At 36.4% G+C, this 19789-nt stretch overlaps 2 protein-coding genes across 8 annotated transcripts; both read right to left on the bottom strand.

The window, feature by feature from the left end:
- Nucleotides 1–366: 366 nt before the first annotated feature.
- Nucleotides 367–6678, bottom strand: LOC121775846 (major allergen Pru ar 1-like). 2 transcript variants are annotated; one of them, XM_042172921.1, is made up of 5 exons: nt 6176–6678; nt 5867–5983; nt 5092–5148; nt 4821–4898; nt 367–1345 (listed from the first exon to the last, which is right to left on the bottom strand). In XM_042172921.1, the coding sequence occupies exon 5, from the start codon at nt 1076–1078 to the stop codon at nt 602–604; it is 477 nt and encodes a 158-aa protein (XP_042028855.1). In that variant the 5' UTR covers nt 1079–1345; nt 4821–4898; nt 5092–5148; nt 5867–5983; nt 6176–6678; the 3' UTR covers nt 367–601. The 2 variants fall into 2 exon arrangements, with proteins under 2 accessions (XP_042028855.1, XP_042028856.1); XM_042172922.1 differs by having other exon boundaries at nt 367–1082; nt 6176–6676.
- A 4315-nt stretch (nt 6679–10993) lies between these two features.
- LOC121777235 (CMP-sialic acid transporter 5-like) lies at nt 10994–18085 on the bottom strand. 6 transcript variants are annotated; one of them, XM_042174419.1, is made up of 17 exons: nt 17604–18082; nt 17374–17511; nt 17065–17268; nt 16783–16899; nt 16186–16242; nt 15255–15332; nt 14648–14692; nt 14342–14401; nt 14053–14175; nt 13832–13909; nt 13249–13318; nt 12956–13063; nt 12661–12794; nt 12504–12583; nt 11689–11737; nt 11539–11602; nt 10994–11308 (listed from the first exon to the last, which is right to left on the bottom strand). In XM_042174419.1, exons 3-16 carry the CDS (start codon nt 17230–17232, stop codon nt 11552–11554), a joined length of 1218 nt encoding a protein of 405 aa, XP_042030353.1. In that variant the 5' UTR covers nt 17233–17268; nt 17374–17511; nt 17604–18082; the 3' UTR covers nt 10994–11308; nt 11539–11551. The 6 variants fall into 6 exon arrangements, with proteins under 6 accessions (XP_042030353.1, XP_042030354.1, XP_042030352.1 ...); XM_042174420.1 differs by having other exon boundaries at nt 17374–17563; nt 17720–18082; XM_042174418.1 differs by having other exon boundaries at nt 17720–18082.
- Nucleotides 18086–19789: the final 1704 nt, after the last annotated feature.

Here is a 19789-nt window from a genome sequence, read left to right as displayed (position 1 = left end):
TTTATCAATTTATTTAATTATTTAAAGTAAATTAGATTTACTTTCAGGCACACATACAATCTAGTCCAATATCTACGTAATAAATTGTTATATTTGTAATTATGGTCGTCCATTCAAACTCTCAAAATAACAATAGTACTAATGATAATCTCTGTAAATCTAATAGAACTGATAACTAGTCATTATTTGGTCAATGATTACCGTGAGTACATGTCCGATTTGATCGATGTCTTTTCCCGACGTATTTTTCAGTATTATCCATTCAATGTCAAATAACCATGGACCTTTAAATTAAGTCATAGGAGTTATTATTTTGACCTCAACACGAAAAGAATATAAACAAAAAAAGTAGACAACAGCCGAGAAAAAATTCAAAGGTGGAGTAGTATGCTTATTTATAATTTATTAGTACAAGAGAAATTCAATAGTAGTACAATAAATTCACTCAAAACACAAATTAAAGAAAAAAACAAGTAGCTAGGCAATTAAGCCTATAGTTTCACACACAATTATGAATTATTTCGAATAACATATCACATCTCTCATCGCACACGCAAATATGAATTGATATACCTTTAGGCAGTGGTGCAGTCTTCTAGTTCTAGTAGTCCGGGTTGGCTATGAGGTAAGCCTCAATAGCCTTGAACATATGAAGGGCATTGTCCTTCCCCTCCTTGATCTTCTCCTCACTAATCTCAGCACCCTCCTTAGTGTTGTAAATGCTTCTGTTCTTGCAAATGCTTCCTCCATCTTCAGTTGGGACAACCTTGATGTGATAAGTAATGGATTCCAGAAGGCCAGAAAGAGCATCACCTTCGATGATGCTGTAGGTGTAGGTCAAGTTGTCCTTGTCAATGGCATCCACACGGTGCTTCACGCTCTTGTACTCGCTCCCTTCGCCAAAATGAATCACCTTGATGGTGCCAACACCCCCATCGCCTTCCACGATCTCCACCTTGTTGATGGCCTGTGGCATGATCTTCGGGATGAGGTTGTCTGCGTCCAGCACCACCGCCTTGTACAGCTTTTCGGCCGAGATGGGGGAAGGAGTCTCTACGTCGTAAGTGATCACACCCATTGCTCTATGAATTTAATCAAAAATGAATACTCCTATATGAGTTTGCTTGATGAGAAAATTTAGGAGTGGAAGCTGCTATTTTAGGCTGTGTTTGGTAGTAGCCAGGAGCATGGTTAAGCCATTTTATCTATGCTCTTCTCTTCGTTTGGTACAAAATTAGGAAACCCATAACGGACTCAGATAGAGCTCCGTTCCGTCCAAAAACCACTGTTCCACCCCAATTTTTAACATCTCGATTTGTTGCGGATAAATTTTATGCCTCGGAATCTACAACAAGCAGCCAGTTATTTGACCAAAATATCCCTTCTCATTTACTCTATTTTGTGATAAATTGAATTATTTTCTACCGACAATTGAACACCAAATTTGAAATAAAAACCCTCATCTCCTCAATTATTTCTTCATCGCTGAAGAAGACGGAGAGAACCCCACACACTTGGAATTCTAGGTAATTCTCCAAACTTTGCAATTTTGTTTCCCATGTTAGTATATTTCGTCTATTTACCGGAGCTTTGAGTTCTGTTTTGAGTTCATGGGTATTTCTTCGGTTTTGAGTTCTGTTTTCTTCTTTGTATGGTCACATACATGAACATATTGGGTATCGCCTGCTAGTACGAAGTTTGTGTGTTATGGATTTGGTTATTTTGTTGATTTGCCGAATTTTTGCCCAAATTGCAATTTCTTTGTGCAATATCAGTCCATAACACAGCAAAGCGTTGGAGAAGAAATTACTGCAATAATGCTTCAAAGACAAAGAATGTTCACCGCTACGCTGGAGTGATAGTCCAATGAGACAACGGTGTTAAATAGGCGCTCCATAAAAGCGCCAAAATTTTGATTTTTTTCCCCAGCAAATAAAATTCCTGCCTGGGTTGATGGATAGGCGGAAAAAGAAACCGCCAAATTTTTTATTTTGTCTACCACCAAAAAATGAATTCCCGCCACTGTGATTTGCAGCCAATAATTAAATCCCACCAAGGGTATTTGTCAAATACGATACGACTCCCCAAATCACTACCAAACAGCTGATTATTTGTATAACTGGGTCCCGCAATTCATATCAAACAGTGGATAAATTTGAGTTGACATGAGGGAATAGTGCAATATGTATAATTAACTAACTACACGTCATCTAACGTGTCAGAATACCAAACACAGCCTTATAGCGTGAGATGGAAGGTTCTTTCCTTTGCTTTAGCCCCACTATGTTGAAACTTGAGTCAATTATTCATGGTGCATTATTTATTGAAATATTATACTGATTGGATGTGTTAGCACCTCATCATTGACTTTTTCTTTTACCTTTTTCAGAGTACGATGGTTTTAACTTTTATCTAATCATTATGCTTTAGATTTTGAGTTCCTTAAGGCCATCCACAACGCTAATCCTATACCGTTCCTATACCGTTCTTTAAACCACTATTTAAGGGCCTCATTGTACTTTTTTACTTCATTCCTTAACTAAGGAATGGAACCTGCAACCCTTCATTCCTTAACCGTTCCTTAAATTACTATTCATTCAATTTCTTTTTTTTTTATTTCCAACCCAATTCAATTTAAATAAACACACTTTATTAAAAAACACACAACATTAAAAAAAAATTCAACTTAAACTTAAAAAAAATAAAAAAAGCACACAATTAAAATCCTAAAAATATAAAAAACACAAAATAAAAAACACACAATTAAACGTGGGAAAATAAAAAAACTACTCCGCCGGCGAATCATCCTCCGGAGGCGGTCGAGGTTGAGGGGGAGTCGGAAGGTCAAGTTGTGCTGCCATATACACAATTCCGTTCCACCAGGCCGTGAATTGGGCGTACGAGAAGCGGGAAGTGTCCGCCATTGTGGCGGTCATGTACGCCACCATAAGTGTGTCCGAGCCTCTCCGCGAGCCCGATCCCGAGGCCGACTGGCTTGATTCGCCTCGGCCCTTCCTCGCTCTAGCCGTCTTCGCCGCCTTCGTCCCTTGCGGCTGACGGCGCCCACGGCTGGATCCCCCGTATTCGTCGGGCGTTGGATCCCCCGTACCCCCAAACACCTGCGGTGTACCCTCGCTGGCCTCACCGGTGTCACCAGACGAGTAGTGGCCGCTCGCCGTGTGCTTCGTGCGCTTTGAGGTTGAGCCCGAGCTCGAGCGGACACCGCCGGCCCACCTTTCCTCGTCCTTGACGAGCTGCCAAATATCAACATATTTGAACTGTAGACTGGTGTCCTGGTAGAAGACGCGCAAAGCCGCCCTCAGAATGTCGGCGCCCGAAGCTCCGCTTTGGTAGTTCGCCGCTTCGGCCGAGTAGATGCCGCAAAAATTTTTGACCTGTGCGTCGACTCGGCCAAAGTGAGCACGGAGCATTGTATATTTGCGCTTCCGGGCCCCTTTCGGCTTAGTCTGGTGGTAGACATCACGGACCTTTTCCCAGAAGCACTTGGCGGCTTGTTGGTTCCCGACGATGGGATCGTACGAGACGGTGAGCCAGGCGGTGTACACCGCCTTAGTTTCTTCGTTGTTGTACGGATGCCGGCCCAGATCCTCCAGTTCCTCCTCCTCCTCCTCCTCGGGTGCCTCAGACGCAGCCCTAGAGCTTCCACCGCCTCGGCTTCCTCCCTGGGTGGGTTCTACGGGGATATCCTCCCGAATCTGGGACAAACCCTGAGAAAGCCGCGAGCCGGGTGGTCGAGCATAGGCATCCACATTGAAAGTGGGTGGTTGGTACCCACTCGGCGTCGCCGACCCCTGGGTGCCCGGCGTCGACGACCCGGAACCACCTAGTGTGTTGTACATGGTCTCCCAATCGCCGAACGCGTTGAGATCCCACCCACCGGAGCCGCCACCGCCGTAATTCCCGTCGCCGGACATTTTGTGAAGGAGATTGAAATAGAAAATTGGAGAGGAATTGATGTTGGTTTAGGAATAGTAGATGTGTAGTTGTGTGAAATGTAATAAATTAGGTGTATTTATAGAATAAGAAAATAAAAATAAAAATAAAAAAATTAAAAAAAAGTTAAAAAAACAGTAATATGACCGTTTTAAAAAAAATTATAAAAATATATTTTTTTAAAAAAAAATTAATTATTGCGTCATCGCTGACGTGTCCCACTCGCGGGCCGGCGAGTGGGAAGCACGCACGAAGCGGGGAGCGCCACGTCGCCCGAGCGCGTGGCGGCACAAGCCGTGCCGCGTTCCGTGCCGTCGGCACGCGGAACGGAATGAAAGAGGAACGGTGCGCCGCAACGCGTTCCGCGGCGAAACCGTTCCGGCGGAACGGCACGCGGAACGCCGGCGGCACGCGTTGCGGGTGCCCTAATGCCAAATACTTGTGTTGATTTAACTATTGAGTTAAGATGAATAAATTCTTATTTTTTTGGTCTTTTTGGTCTAGAAATGCATAACATATTCACTGAAAGGTAAATCATATTATTTGACATTACTTCATGGTGTTTAGTTTACTACCTATAACTGATTGGACATAACAAGTTGAATCATTTTGGTAGGGCCAATTAAAAGCTGTTTCAATTATAAGAATTTATTTGGAGATCTAAATAATAGACTTGGTTTTAGCTAGCTAGCACACCAAGGTAGAATTTATTTGGAGATCTCAATAATGACCAACCATATGAGAAACAAAACCAACCGATACAGATACATATGCTTCACAATACCTTTAAACATTTTGTAGCAACACATCAATTGAAAAGTACTAAAAGGAAAGCAAATGTACTAGAATGCTACGAATAAAAGTACCTGCATAATGAACTTCAGGTAATTATTTATAGCATAAAGAAGGGCTGGAACGGCAAGTAGCGTATTGCTACGAGCAGCCTGCAAATACATATAAACAAGGTATGTCAGTCAAGAAATTATTAAAATGAGGTTGAGGGGAAAACCACAGTATAAGTTGGGGAAAGACTAATCAACATAATATACAAATTTTATTGGTCAACTGCAAGCAATTTGGATTCAAGTCTCCTTGAAGCTGAAGTTCTATGAACTTAGATCCACGTTTTAAAAGCACCTGAATGAACGTAGACATTGAGAGAAGCGGCTTCTCACCAGACTTCTGTCTCCTAGCCTGCAGGATAGACACAACACCATAACTACAACAAGGAGGGCAAGGAGTATGATTTGCACGGTTATAACTTATAGGAGTATATAATATAATTAACCAAGTAGACAGCTGCGTGCTACCCCATTAAAATTGTTTTTAGGCTATGCTAATATTCCCCATTGTCATATATGGAGTATATATATATATTTATGAGATGCACACAAAGACCCACATGTGACCACAGATAGAAAGATTGGAGTACATAAGGTATATATTAATGCATAGTAGTATAATTTTATAATAATATTTTTGGGTGAATTTATCAATAACCCCATGATAGACTAATATAAGATATATTCCTCCTCATTGTACTCAAAACAAGATTATGTGAATATCTAGCCAGAGTTTTAAGTATCACACATATAGTTTGGTACTATCCTATGAGGCCTCTCACTCTCATCCAGAATGTGAGTGGATGTACTTCAAATGTAACAGCTTCAGGTGATTCTTGTGACTCTCACCAGTATCAAATTAAATAATTATGTTAAAACATCATCCAATATCTTCATATCTCATAATCTTACTGATAAAGTGCAAGCACCATAACTTCCTATTTCTATTTTCTTTAAGTTTTTTCAACCATCTATACAAAATCATACTTTCCAATACAGGAAGAAGGAAAAAACTACATGTGTAATAAACTTAGTTCTGTTCATTCTAATAATCAAATGGGTAGACATACCTGGAATATAAGCATTGCAATTGCAAAAAATACTTTCATAACCTCCGTCAAAAAGTTGACACTAATGGGGCTAAACGCGAAGCGGCCATCAACCTTTGACATATAAACCAGAACAGGCTGGAAAGACAAAGCAGACATCATACGAGGCGCAGAACAGAGAGATTAATAAGAAATCACACTGGTACAATGAGAACCTATGGTACTATAACGCACTATTCCATCTCCTAAATAAATCAACTAAAGCATCGCATTCGTATTGCTATGGAAAAAATAACATCTTCACTGTGATAAAACCATGTGAAAGGATACCTGTAAACCAACTAGGACGCAATCACCGCCAACTAACAAGAAATTAAGCACCCGCTGTTTTGACGAAACCTTGCTCCTATGTCGATCATAAGCTCGTGACACAGCCTTAGTGGATGGATTAACCAATTTGGAATGACAGACACTGCCGATTTGGCGGCTTAGATCTGAGAGAGGCTGCGCCGCCGCGATCTGAATAAAGCTGCTCCGACCGCGGGAGAATTAAATGGCCGTGAGACTGAATTCAGTTCTGTTCAATTAATTTTCCCTCTTTATATGTACATGTGAAGAGGGAAGGAGTAGTGAGAGAATGTTGAAGAGAAGGAGATGTGAAAAAGGTTTTTGATTTCAGGATTTTGTAATTTTGGGCGATTTTGCTTTGGATGTAAGATGCAGCAGACCGCTAACTAACTAACATTCGGTAGAAAATACTAAAAATTAGTGTTGTAGTAGTAGTACTACTATACTTTTCATTATAGTATAGTAGCAGTGTAGCACTATCAAAGAATGGCTGAAGAATATAACCGTGATGTTGGAAAATAGACGTGCGATTAAGTCGAGTTAAATTAAGCATTAATTCAGCTGAGGTTTGATCAATTGCTACTCACTCTTTATTTGCTATTTACAACTAATTTAAGATAATGATCTACAATTTGTCATATATGATTTTGTTTTTCATTTTTTTTAAATTTGAGCTATAATTGATCTGATTTCTTTATCCATAGATAGATTACAGCAGGCTCAGGTGATTTGCAAAAATTAAACAGAATTGAAAGGTAAAATAACAACAATTGATTTATTTATTGTAGGTATATTTTGATGTAAATAATTTTATCACAAGATATCGTGCTAATGATTTGATATTTACATAAGATTATTATAAGGTCAAGAATAAGAGATCTAATACATAAAATGAATTTCTTAATTTGTTTGTAATCTTCTTTAAATATTTAGTTTTTAGTGATTTCCACAAATCAGGTAAGAGTAGTACTAAACTACTAAACTACTACGGCATAGTTTGGTAGGTTAGTGAAATTATCCCAAGTAAAATTATCATCCATATAAATTATCTAATAGAATGTGATTAATAATCTATTCTATACGTTTGGTAGGCATTAAGAAATATCCGTTTTATTTTTAATGTTTTTGATAGAGTTACCAAAATAATAGATTAAAATAGGTAATGACAATATTAACATTTAATTAATTTTTATTTTAATTAAAGTTAATTCCAATTTTTATTGTTCTTCATTACTGATCGTGCATTCAAGCGTCCAACCTCTATTACTCCTGCTGTTACTCACTCTCTCTAGTCTTTATTAATCCTTCCATTACTCCAATTGAGCTTCACCTCACCAGAGCAATTTTGCACCATAGCCACATATCCATAGCAATCTTCAAGCTCAACTTTTCTCTTACAACCTCTCCTACTATGACAAAAAAAAAAAAAACTCTCCTTCTATGACTAACATTAATAAACTCGAGCTTGACCTGCTTACTAATTAACCAAAATCCCCATCTATGTATCTCTAATTGCAAGTTCACCCTTGATTATTTGCTAGCCTCACTCATCAAGTCATGAAGATGGAAATCAGAAATCAGCCAAAAAAATTAACAAAAATCAGAAAACCACTTCTAATGATATTATCAAATCATAGCAAGAAACTCATACCCATCTACTCTAATTTCTGGAAATGGATGATATGGAAACAAAAAAAAAAAATCTGAGTACGTCAATTCGTCGGCTTGAATGGATCGGGGAATTATAATTTATAAGGCACGGTGTTATTGGATCAAACGTGATTGGATCATGGAATTACGGAATTGAGAATTGTGATGACCGAATTGATCAGGGAATGTGAGGGAAGAATTGACCAGGGTACTTGATTTGGGAAGAATTGATCATGGAACATTTGGGTGAAATTGAGGGAACGTGATTCGCCATGATTTTAGTTGGCAGATTCATACAATTCTTTTCCAATGTTGAGGGTATTTGCCGGCTTATACCATAAAAGGGTAATTATGTAAACAAATAGGTTAGTCATGTTTTAAAATTAACTAGTATCAAGCCCGTGCGATGCACGGTTCATTTTAATTTCTTCATATTTATTTCATTATGCGAAATAAGATTTGTGAAATGATAAACAAAAGAATATTAGACATATTCTTACTTTGAATTATACTTTTTCAATCACAATAACCCCACATGGGCACAAGAGTGCGTTTTAATGCTAACTTTTCTTTAAAATGTCAATACGATCACATTAAAATTTTAATACTTATTTGTATTGACATTTAAATAGCAGACTTAAAATTAAAAAGCATTTTAATTCTGTGAAAATATGAATTAACCGTTGAGTTATAACTGCATGAGCAAGTTTACGTTGCAATAATTTAAGATTGCACTGGTGAGACACTTCCTAGTCGAGCTTCATTTCATTGCAATATAGTGACCCTATACACTAAAAACCCAAACCTTGAAACCTAAATCATAAACCCTTAACTTTGACCAACAAATGAGCCAAATATCAATAAAATTCTCCCTCCGCCCCAGTTAAGAAAAATTTAATATCAGACCAACTATAATTAAATTATTTATATTTTAGTATATATTCAATAACTCAATAATAACAAATTTATAAAATTAATATGCAATAAACAATCAATTAAAATATAATTAACTAACGATTCTGATAATATTAAAATAACAAAATTTCATAAAAAACATAAAGAAAAAAAATTCAAAATCTATCGTGCTTCCAAATCCAAAAAAATTAAATAGGTATTTCACCTTATATCAAGATGCAGATACAAATGGTTCCAGTAAATTACAAAACTTCCCAAAAAAATACTCCAAATATTTGTAGATATCCCAAAAAATCATTGATTTTATAGTTTGTACATGTTATAAAAATGCACAACATAATACAAATGAAAAGGTGGTTACAAAGTAAAGATGGAAAGGATTACAAATTTAGGATTCATACAGCCATTTCATCTTGGCTTAGAGTCTTTACGACCAAGCCATCAAATTCATTAGACACCCTTGTATCAGTACAAGGATAAATTGATTCTTGAGACAAGAAAGCGACGTCACCAGAAATCCTATGATGATATCACGTGGATGTTAAGACCACGTGATATCATCATAGGATTCAAATACGTTATGGCTGTGCAAAAAAGCATGTTATGGCTGTGGAAAAAAGGGGTTCAAATACGTTCTAAAAATAACAAAGCAAAACAATTTTCAACACTTACTCAGAAGGCTAAATTTATTTATTCCAAAAAATACCTTCAGATTCTAAAACTTGAGCTCTTCTCATGCGTTGCATCTCCATGGCGGCCTTGACTCCTCTTGGCGGAGATATATCCCCTAATTTGGTAAAAGAAGTACCCTAGAAAACACATTAGATGGAGCAGAAACTTAAATGATTTTTTTCAAATGCACACACAAATATTTCTTCTGATAAAATCTACCCACTTATTTCACAACCAAGGCATTGTAATCCCAACTTTTATAAGAAAAACTCCACAATAATAGATAAAAACTAAAAGTTAGCATAAATTTTCTAAACCTTTAAAATTCTACCATACATCATAGAAACACATAATGTAACCCTACATTCAAAATATACATCATACAACTTCGATGCAGCAATCAAACTTACTGTATCTTGCGAAATAGTCTAGCAATATAAAAAAAATATAAGCTTCTATGGTTGAATTTATAATACATGCATTCAATTAGCACTCCACTTTCCTTAAGAACAAAATCATGCCATAATATCATCTCTTCATCTTCTAGTCTCTTCAAATCCATTCCCTTAGAAACAAAACTTTCCACATTCATAATTTTAATAAAAATCTATATTGTCTTATTAAAAACTTTTCACTATCCCTAGTTTTTACAAAAATAAATAATATTGTACACTTTTATTTAGAAATGTGATACTACCATTTAGTATAAATTAAATCATAATGAATGTCTTATAGCAGTTTTTTTCACACTTTCAAATCACGTTCATATAACTGCCATATCTAAAAAATCTATTGATAATACTAATTTTAATCAATATATAGCTTTTTAATTAAAATGGCATTTTTGTAAATATCTCCAAAACTCTCCTTTTATATATGTATAGATGAGGATAAATAATCATAGCCAATATAATTTATCTGTAATATTGGAGTTTATTATCTTAGGCTTCATTGGGCCCGCCCTTAATCATGGGCTTTAGTAATAAATGAATTATGCTACCAAAGGATCAATAATATAAGATAAATAAATTTATCTAGAATTATCATAGCTACCAAACTATGCCACCGGATAAACTCTTGTATCCACAGTTTTTTTTAAGTGGAACAATTTGCAGTTTTATTACTAGTTACCAAGGGAAATTACAGTTTTAAAGTGAAAAAAAACACAAGTCTTTCTAAAAATACGACCCATCCCATTTTCCTTTTTGAGGCCAGGCTCACCAAACGACCCAAGCCCAACAACTTTAAGAGCATTTGCAATAGCGGACAAACGAACGCACGCCCTAGCGACTGGCTAGTGGCTCGGGCGTCGCGTTCGTCCGCTATTTAAAAATTAAATAGGATCAGTTCTTCATTTACCGCGCTTGACTTGAAATGCCAACGGAGATAAACATCTTACTATACTAACTGCATTGCGTTTCATCGCCATATCAAGGTTGAAACATCCACCCATAGATGTACTCACTAATTTACAGACGAAAAATGCAAAGAGCATCTGTCAAGGCATAATAGCAAAAGGAAAAAGACCAAGATGTAGCTTATTGGAATAAGATGCATCTTGAATACAAAAATGAATCAATACATAAACTGAACAAGAACTCATTTTACATGTTATCGTGTATGAATGAATATATTTGGAATTCGAGTAAAGGCCTGCAGACAACCATGCGGCAATAATCTTTCAATACTCTACAAGTTTAAGTTGTCAATAGTCAATACTGTATTTCAAAACTATTCCTAGGAAGATGCAGTGTGTCGAAAAGAAGAATAACAGCTAACCATATTTTGTGGAAGTGGCAGTGCTTGTGGCGATCAACATGGTGTTATCTTCTCTCCCATGCTTTCCCGTGGTCGTGCTAGAGGTGCCAAGGAAACAACCTACAATGAAATTCATTGTTAGATATCACAGTCACAGTACGTCCGAAGGAATGCGTGCAGTTGTGCTGTAGTAACAGAAATGGAAGGTAGCATCATTCCCCGCAGTTTATCAGATAACGCTACATTCAGAGATCATATCATATTGCTAACGCAAATCAAATTGTGGACAAGAAGCATGACCTAAATACTACTCCCATAAAAGAGATGAAATATAAGTTTTGCCAGCATACCAACAGATTAATTTCAAGTGGGAAGAAGAGGTTGTCTTTCATCAGGTCCGACACGGCGACTAGCCTGGATAAAGCATACAGAACTATGAAGAAATGCATGCTTTAGAAGAAACGATCAAATGTGCAATTGTACATATATTTATATTGTACCTCTTCGTTGGCTCCAGCAGTCATATTTATGAAGGATGAATCCCTTGACCTGCAGGATGGAGATTATCCAATTGTCAAATAATGCAAGGGGGGAGGCTGTTATAGTAAAAAATGGTGTAGAGCAACAATTAATACTAGTTAGATAAAACTTGAACAAAAACAACTAGAAATCAAACCATTAAAATTAAAGAATCAACAAGTTATGAGATATCTTGCAGATACAATGACAGAATTGATTATGCATAAGGGTTAATTATCAACTAAAAATCTAGCCATTAAATAACTATTTCTTGACAGAATTGATTATGCATAAGGGTTAATTATCAACTACTATGCAGAAAATGCAAAAGTATTCACTATCTCTCCTGTTATTTCCCTTGCATAAGACCACAGCTCCACTCCCTACCCACCAAACCAGAGAGGACAAACAAGGTGAAACTAATCACCCATGAAAAGAAAACAAAAGAGAAAAGGAAAAGAATATACTATGACTCTTGATGAAAAAGATTGATGTCTCTTAAATGCACTCAGAAGAAAGCATTATGCAATGGTCCACTCCACCATCAATAAAAAGGTCACTAAATGTACTAGCTTGAGGGTGCCTTGCCATGAAAGAAGATGTGAACAAAACTGAGCTACTCAAACGGCTGTTCTACTTAATGATTCAAAACAGATCTTACAATGGATTGTACATAATAATATGGAACCTTCAACAACTGCATGAGGTAAAGAGCCCCTGGAAGAAGCACCCTCACTTGACAAATATAAAGATTTTATGTTTGAAGCATGTGAGTATTCTAGAACAGAATGAATACCTATGTTTATCCTGTACATCTGCTCTTTCTACCACCGCATTTTGTTCTTCATCCTTGGCTTTTGCAAGAGGTGAAAAGAACTGAAACCAGAATAATATAGCAGATAAGCCTCGCCGTTAACACGTAAGAGAACAGACATAATAGTTCAGTTTTGTACCTGGTGCATTGAAATGAAAACCACTGAAATTCCTAACAAAAAGTTTATGGTCAAAGTATGGCCAAACAAAGCAGCAGATGCTATGCCTGTAAACATTGTTGCAACAGTCGATGAATACTTCTTCAATATCGTGTCTGAGAATATGAAAATATACGTGAGTGAGCATTTAGCAGAAGATCAGTAATAAGCAATCCTATTAGACGCACATAGGCAGACCTACAATGGTAAAGCCAATGTATTACTATCCCATGAAAAGGAGATAATCTGTAAAACCAGCTACTGAAAAATCTCTCACCGGCATATTTGAAGAAAAAGGAGGATAATATTCCTTGTGCAGCATTGTTACATATTAAAAACATGGTAGCTTTTGAATGTCCTTCCAATATACTGAAATTGTTGGGACCTGAAACATGCATTGAAATATTTTATATGGAAAAACATCAAAACAAATTTCCCTAGTCACTGACAGTCAAATACATCTAAAGTCTAAAATCCAAGCTACCCTATCCCAATAAATTACAAAATGGGTCTAATCCAAACTGCTGGTGTTAATCTGAGGGCGGGAGAAGCATGATTTTGCACTGATACCTTTAAAAATGACAGTTCCAAGAATTCCAAGAAAGTTGAATATAGCTCCGTATCCATATAAAAATAAGTTCTGCAAATTCCGGCAGAGAAAAAAATTACTTAGTAAGAACTTCAACTTTAAATATCACCTACGTGAGACATGAAAGTAATGAACTAAGAACGTATATCAACCACTGAGGCATGGACCCAGGTTATGAACTACGTTAAACCTCATGTGTATCATGAAAACTAAACTAGTTTCAATTATAATATTCAACGAACAAATGAAATTCAGGATCACTGTCACAAACATGAAAACTCAGAGGGGAAACATTCTAATAATCATAACCTGACTTCAGCCTTTATAGGCTCTGCTATTGAGCTACCACTGAGGCAGTAAAATATAGCATTTGCCACTTCAATAACACAACTCTATTTCCAGCTTGCATGTGAACATTAAGGGCAGCTTGCATGTGAACATTAAGGGACTGAATGTGGTGGTTGTGGCCACATACATGACAAAACATCATAATACTAGTACACTTGTACCAGAAAAAGACACTTTAAATGATATTCTTTTCAACATTTGATTATGTGAAACCACCTGAAGATAAATGCTTGTGTCGTATTGGCTTTTCAAGGCATATTCATTGAACACAGAGGCCATAGAAGGAACTGTCACCTGCATTCAAAAAACCAAAATGATTTTATACCCATAAAGAACAAATCAATGACAATATTGGAAAGGCAAAACGAAAAAGAAGAAGGTTGTTCTGTACATCGATGCCACTCAAAGATACTATCAAGATGTCCGGAATAACTTACAAAAATCAGTGTGCATATATATGCAACAGTTGAAATGGGGAGATCCAAAGCAGTGGTTCCTACTGGCATGGATTTAAGTTGATTTATACTGATACCAATCAGCAGCAAAGCAAGAGCCTCCCACTGTAACAAAACGACAAAATTTTACCAAGTGTTTGAAAATTAGATTGCTTTGGTGGCTTATTTCACAACAAATTCATTAAATTATTGTATCATGAAAAAAAAGTTTATTTTTTAGAATACACAATAGAATGTGTATGATCTTATATGTTCATTAACAGAAACTAACCTGAATTACTGAAAATCGACGTTTCATGATGAACTTGAGAAGTACCGCAATTACCAAAACCTTAAAAGAGTATTTAGGGGTAGAAGATGAGACTTGAGTGAGATGGGCATATGAGAAACAGTAAAAAACAAAGGCAAACATCAGCTCTCGATGATTTTGCTCCTATCTCAAGATGGTATTCCACAACCTTTATTATTCTCAGAGCATGTTAGAACACCAATGACAGAGGATTAACAAACTAACATATCAAATAAAATAAAAGATGTATATTGCCAAACAAACTGCATTGTCAACGGCTCAACGCACCTTTAAATTGCTCAACATTTTTACTGTTGCGGGGTTGAAATATAGCTGAGAAAATGAAGAGTTATTAGTTACTGTAAGTACAGGAAGAAGCTACACCCACTATCTCCAATAAAAAGAATAACTTAGTATTCAGAAAAGGTTCTACAAGAGTATATGCAATAGAGTGACTGTCCGTCCCAAAATAGTTAATCCATCCACTAAGGCTGTTTCATGATATATGGGTATGTGTGAACACATTCATTCTCTCAAGCTTTTCCTTAACAAGAAGCAGTTGAAGAAGCATTTTTTACTGATATGATCCTACATCATATCATAGCATAAGGATTTTAAAACAATCTAACATCGTGATTCTTGCACACATTCTTATTGAATCATAAACCTACTTTTAGTTTAGATGTTTTTGACTTTGACACTTTAGCAAAAGTTAACATACAGAATAAATGACATGCGGACATACTTCAGAAAACCATTTTAACATCTTGATGTAAGCACATCGAAGTGTGTAAGAAGTAAAGAAGATGCAGGTTTTATTTCATTTAGGTAACACTATCGTTTAATTGTAGAAACGTAGGTCTAAACCAGGCCTCCCTAGCAGCACTAAGTATACCTGCATAGTAAACTTCAGGTAGTTATTTATAGCATAAAGTAGGGCTGGAACTGCAAGAAGTTTATTGTTGCGAGCATCCTGCAAATATCATCAGAAGGGAAAAACTTCATAAGAATATCATCAAATTGGAGTTAGCATAGCGGAGAATATCAGGGATGCATAACTTTTCCGGAGGACTCAAAGACATCCTCGTATCATATAAGAAGAAACGAAGAAAAAATGCTTTTCTTTGGTTGTAACCTAAGGATTTAAGAACATTTCCAAGGGCCCAAAATCAAGGTAAGCATCATGATAGCAATCACACAATCTGATAGTTTATTAGAAGTCGACATTAATACTTTTAAAACCTCACCAGGCAGCTGTATGCATGACCAAGTTGAAAATAAAACAAATACTTAATTTGGCTGAACAGTTAGTAGTTGCTTCAAATTTGCTCTCACTAGTCACTACTGGACCAAATGTAATACGATATTATTAGTTACCCACATGTTTTATACATTTGGAACTAGGAACCATAATAAAGCTTGATAGTTATTATGCTTATTTTCAACTCCTAGTATTGATTCAAATAATTATTTTTTAATTATTAGCAAATGGCAACTGAGAAAGCTTCCTATCAGAAAAATGTGAGCCTCTAGATCATCAAACTGACCTTAAGGATCTGTTAAGATTTAGGAACAACATTCTCAGATAACAAGGAATCATAGTTTCCAATCATTAGAGAGTCAGAGACCATATATGCAAGAATATTCATCTGAGTAAAAGGAAGAGAATCACTAGGCAACTTGTGCCAACTACATGTTGCAGGCTAGATAAAATTAACATAACAATTAAAAAACATACTTCTTTATGGTAGTAAACTTTACATAGTGACTTGAAACACCATTGGATACCAACTTCTTAAATAATAGTAGATCATAGAAAAGTGCACCTGCATAAATGTTGAAAGTGAGAGAAGAGGCTTTTCACCAACTTTCTGTTGCCTAGCCTGCAAGGATAGATTTACACATTAATATGACAAGGCATGGACTTGTTTTGCATATTCGATGGTCAATAAATATAGTAGTTGCTTTAGCCACTAAACATCATGGAGTAATATATAAAACCTCTAGCCTTTTCCATTAAACTTCCATGTTTCTACATACTAGTGCAACTCATACAAACACATGCATGCAATCACAAATATGAAAGATCTAAGTGTTTCTGTAGATTGGCTCACTACATTTACGATGAGATGTTTGTACAGCCGTAAAGTTCTCAGAGCACTCAATAAAATCTGAGAAAATTGTTAAGGTCTGCAAGTATACAAAGCACTTCTATCTAATTTGGTTAGAGTGTGAGACAGCCTGTTAGTTCTATAGTGTATTTCACCCCTATAATCAAAACCATCAATATATATTAGCTATTATGTAACATATCAAATACTACCATATCCTCACCACAATAGGTAACAATAACGTTCACTGAAAGTGCATGAAACTCTTCTTTTCTCATTTCTTATTTGACATAGAGATCTAGATAAAAGTACCTGTAACAAAAGCATTGTGATTGCAAAAAAAACTTTTGCAACCTCTGTCAAAAAGTTGACACTAATAGGACTAAACTTGAAGCGCCCATCCACCTTTGACATGTAAACCAAAATAGGCTGGAAAGAGGAAAATCAGATGGACTTAGCAGAAACTATGACAATCAGAGTAAATGATATTGAGAAAGTATGGACAATTACAATATACAGGGGTGCACATTGCACATTTGAAAGTTAACAGCAGGAGAAAGTAATAGAGAGAGAGAGAGAGAGAGAGAATCATACCTGGAAACCAACAAGGACACAATCACCACCAACTAATAGAAAGTTAAGCGCCCGCTGCTTTGACGATATCTTGTTCCTATGTCTGTCATAAGCTCGTGAAACAGCCTTAGTGGATGGATTGACTATTTTGGAATGACAGACACTGCACTCTATCATCCCGTTCTTCATCAGCCAACCACCCAAGACCGGCTATGAAAAATCAACCTGAAGGAAAAAACCAGAAACCCCATCAACCATTTTCAAAGATACAACTCCTTAGCTAACTAACTACGCAATCATGCATCATACTATCAAACTTAACATCCTCACCCAAAGGATATATCACGATATTAGTACAAGACGAAATCCAGATCATCGAACACATTAATGTAATCGCAAACTTGATTAAGCTGCGCCAAAATTTCCGCACGACCAGATCTTATCACAGATAACAAATCTCCCAAAATTCTGATACGAGGAAATTAGTTACATTGCATATATGTACATGAACACGTATTTTCTGGAGTAATAAACAACAGCAACATTCAATTAGAATCCACCTTTTCTTTTGCTGGATCAAACCATAATAAAAGCTAACATCATTGATGCAGCTTGCACGCTTGATTAGTTAAAATTGAGCTTCAGCTCATGAAACCAACCACAATTAAACACATACCGGTGGTTGCAACAACACGTTGGTTCTGATTGGACCGAATATCAAATGATTAGATCTGACCGATGCTCCGCCGACAGATCCAATTTCCGGATGAGAAGCACCGCTGGATACGCCAATTTGCGCAGATAACTGAATTTGCGTAGTGAGAAAAGCTGAAGAATGTGGCAAAAGAGGTTTTGATTCAAAGCTTTTCGGAGAAAGTCCCTTTGCTTCTGGATCTCGATATGTAAGTAGTTAATCACTTATTTGTTACGTTGAAACTATGTGATCAAATTATATAGAATAAACCTTAGCTGCTGGTGAAGAAGAGGAAATGCGCCGTTAAAAGTAATTTACCTCTGCACGACTCCTCCAGTTACATTTCAATTTGAAACATTTGAAAACTAAATTAAAACCGAAGTCAGAAATCATAAAAATGGCATAATTGAGCTAATAAATTATTGTTACTCAAAATTAAATTAAGAGCACTCTCAATAGAAATACTCCTTCCCACAGTCCACCGGTAGATCTGGTGGGCAAGAGGGGGCGACTGCCCCTTCCCGATCGTCCGAAGAGCTTAAATATCCCTTAGGGTCAAGCCGGTATTAGCAAAATCACTCCCTCCGTGCATAGAAAAATATTCATTTTCAATAAATGTTATATTGAAGTTAGTAGCCAAGTACTGTTGTTGTTGGTCTTTTAACTAAGAAGTCCATGGATCAAGCCTTATTCTTTCACCCATTCTTTCTTTGTTTTATTAATTCTTATTACCAAATCAAACAATTAAATGCTTTATGAATCTATATTTTTATTAGTTTACATATAATGTGAATGGAATGAGTTAGTAGAAAGTGAGATGTACCTACCATTTATAATAAAAGTGAACCGGGACTCCTGATGTCAGACGGACTAAAATAGTAAATTGGGATTCCTAATGGCGAACGGAGGGGTACTTATTTTATATGATCTTTATTGCTTCTTTTTACTTGTATATCAAAATAGACATTTGAAGTATTTATGTAGTCTAAATATTTACTCCCTCCGTCCAACAAGAATATACATTTTTTGTTGGGCACGGGTTGTAATGCATAATAAGTAAGTAAGAGAGAAATACAAAGAAAAAGTAATTAAAGTATTGTTAATGAAGAATGAGTCTCATCTCATCAAAGATAAAAGAGTTTCCAAATTTAGATTGTGCATATTCTTGTGGAACGGACTAAAAAGAAAAGAGGATATATTCTTGTGGGATGGATGGATTACTATTTAACCTATATTGTTACTTTTGTATTTTTATATTTTTATTAATACTATACTCCTTCCGTCCCTAAATAATATGCACTTTTGGTTTGGCACGGTTTTTAATGCAAAATTGGTTAAGTAAGAGAGGGGTAGAGAGAAAAAGTAATTAAAGTATTGTTAGTGAAGAATGAGTCCCACATCTTTAGAGAAAAAAGAGTTTCCAAAATTAGAAAGTGCATATTCTTGTGAGACAGACTAAAAATGAAAGAGTGCATATTCTTGTGGGACGGAGGGAGTATTATTTAATTATATTATTCAAAATTATATTAATTTTTTTTAATATTTAATTCCGCTCCCTCCATATTCGAGTTCTGGATTTTCCACTGCCACAATCCATCTCTAATTTCCTCATTCCACATCGTCGGCCTATCTCACAACCTATCTTAAGCCATCCCAGCTTAACCGGCCCACTTGTCAGCATCCTTCCCATCATCCCCAGTGATGGAGTACGTACTAAACAAGCCCAACAGCAGTAAAGCCCATCAGCCTAAAGCCCAAGAAAGAGTATCAGTTCGGCATGACTAAAGAGTATCAGAGTTCAGTTCGGCACAACCAAAGAGTTCGGCCCCAGCCTACAGCTCGGTAAAAGCCAACCAATCAAACTCTGCTCTCAAGTCGGCATCAAGCTCTACTCTCAGATCGGCAAAAGCTGCTCGGCCATAATTCAGCAGTTCGGTCTCAGTATTCGACCGAACTAGGAGATAGTGGACTCATGCAGGATTTCCACCTCCACCACCCACGATCTATTTAGTGGTGTCAAGCAGTCATTAACTCATGCAGGATAGTGGACCC

The sequence above is a fragment of the Salvia splendens genome, chromosome 18, assembly GCF_004379255.2.
Source record: "Salvia splendens isolate huo1 chromosome 18, SspV2, whole genome shotgun sequence".
NCBI lineage: Eukaryota > Viridiplantae > Streptophyta > Magnoliopsida > Lamiales > Lamiaceae > Salvia > Salvia splendens.
This window is presented reverse-complemented; position numbering and strand designations above follow the sequence as displayed.

Coding starts and splice junctions, on each gene's coding strand:
- LOC121777235 (XM_042174417.1), bottom strand. CDS start 17,232: ATGAAGAACGGGATGATAGAGTGCAGTGTCTGTCATTCCAAAATAGTC. Junction 16,900..17,064: donor GTGTCCTTGTTGGTTTCCAG/GTATGATTCTCT, acceptor TCCTCTTTCCAG/CCTATTTTGGTTTACATGTC. Junction 14,176..14,341: donor GTCGATTTTCAGTAATTCAG/GTTAGTTTCTGT, acceptor GTTTTGTTACAG/TGGGAGGCTCTTGCTTTGCT.
- LOC121775846 (XM_042172921.1), bottom strand. CDS start 1,078: ATGGGTGTGATCACTTACGACGTAGAGACTCCTTCCCCCATCTCGGCC.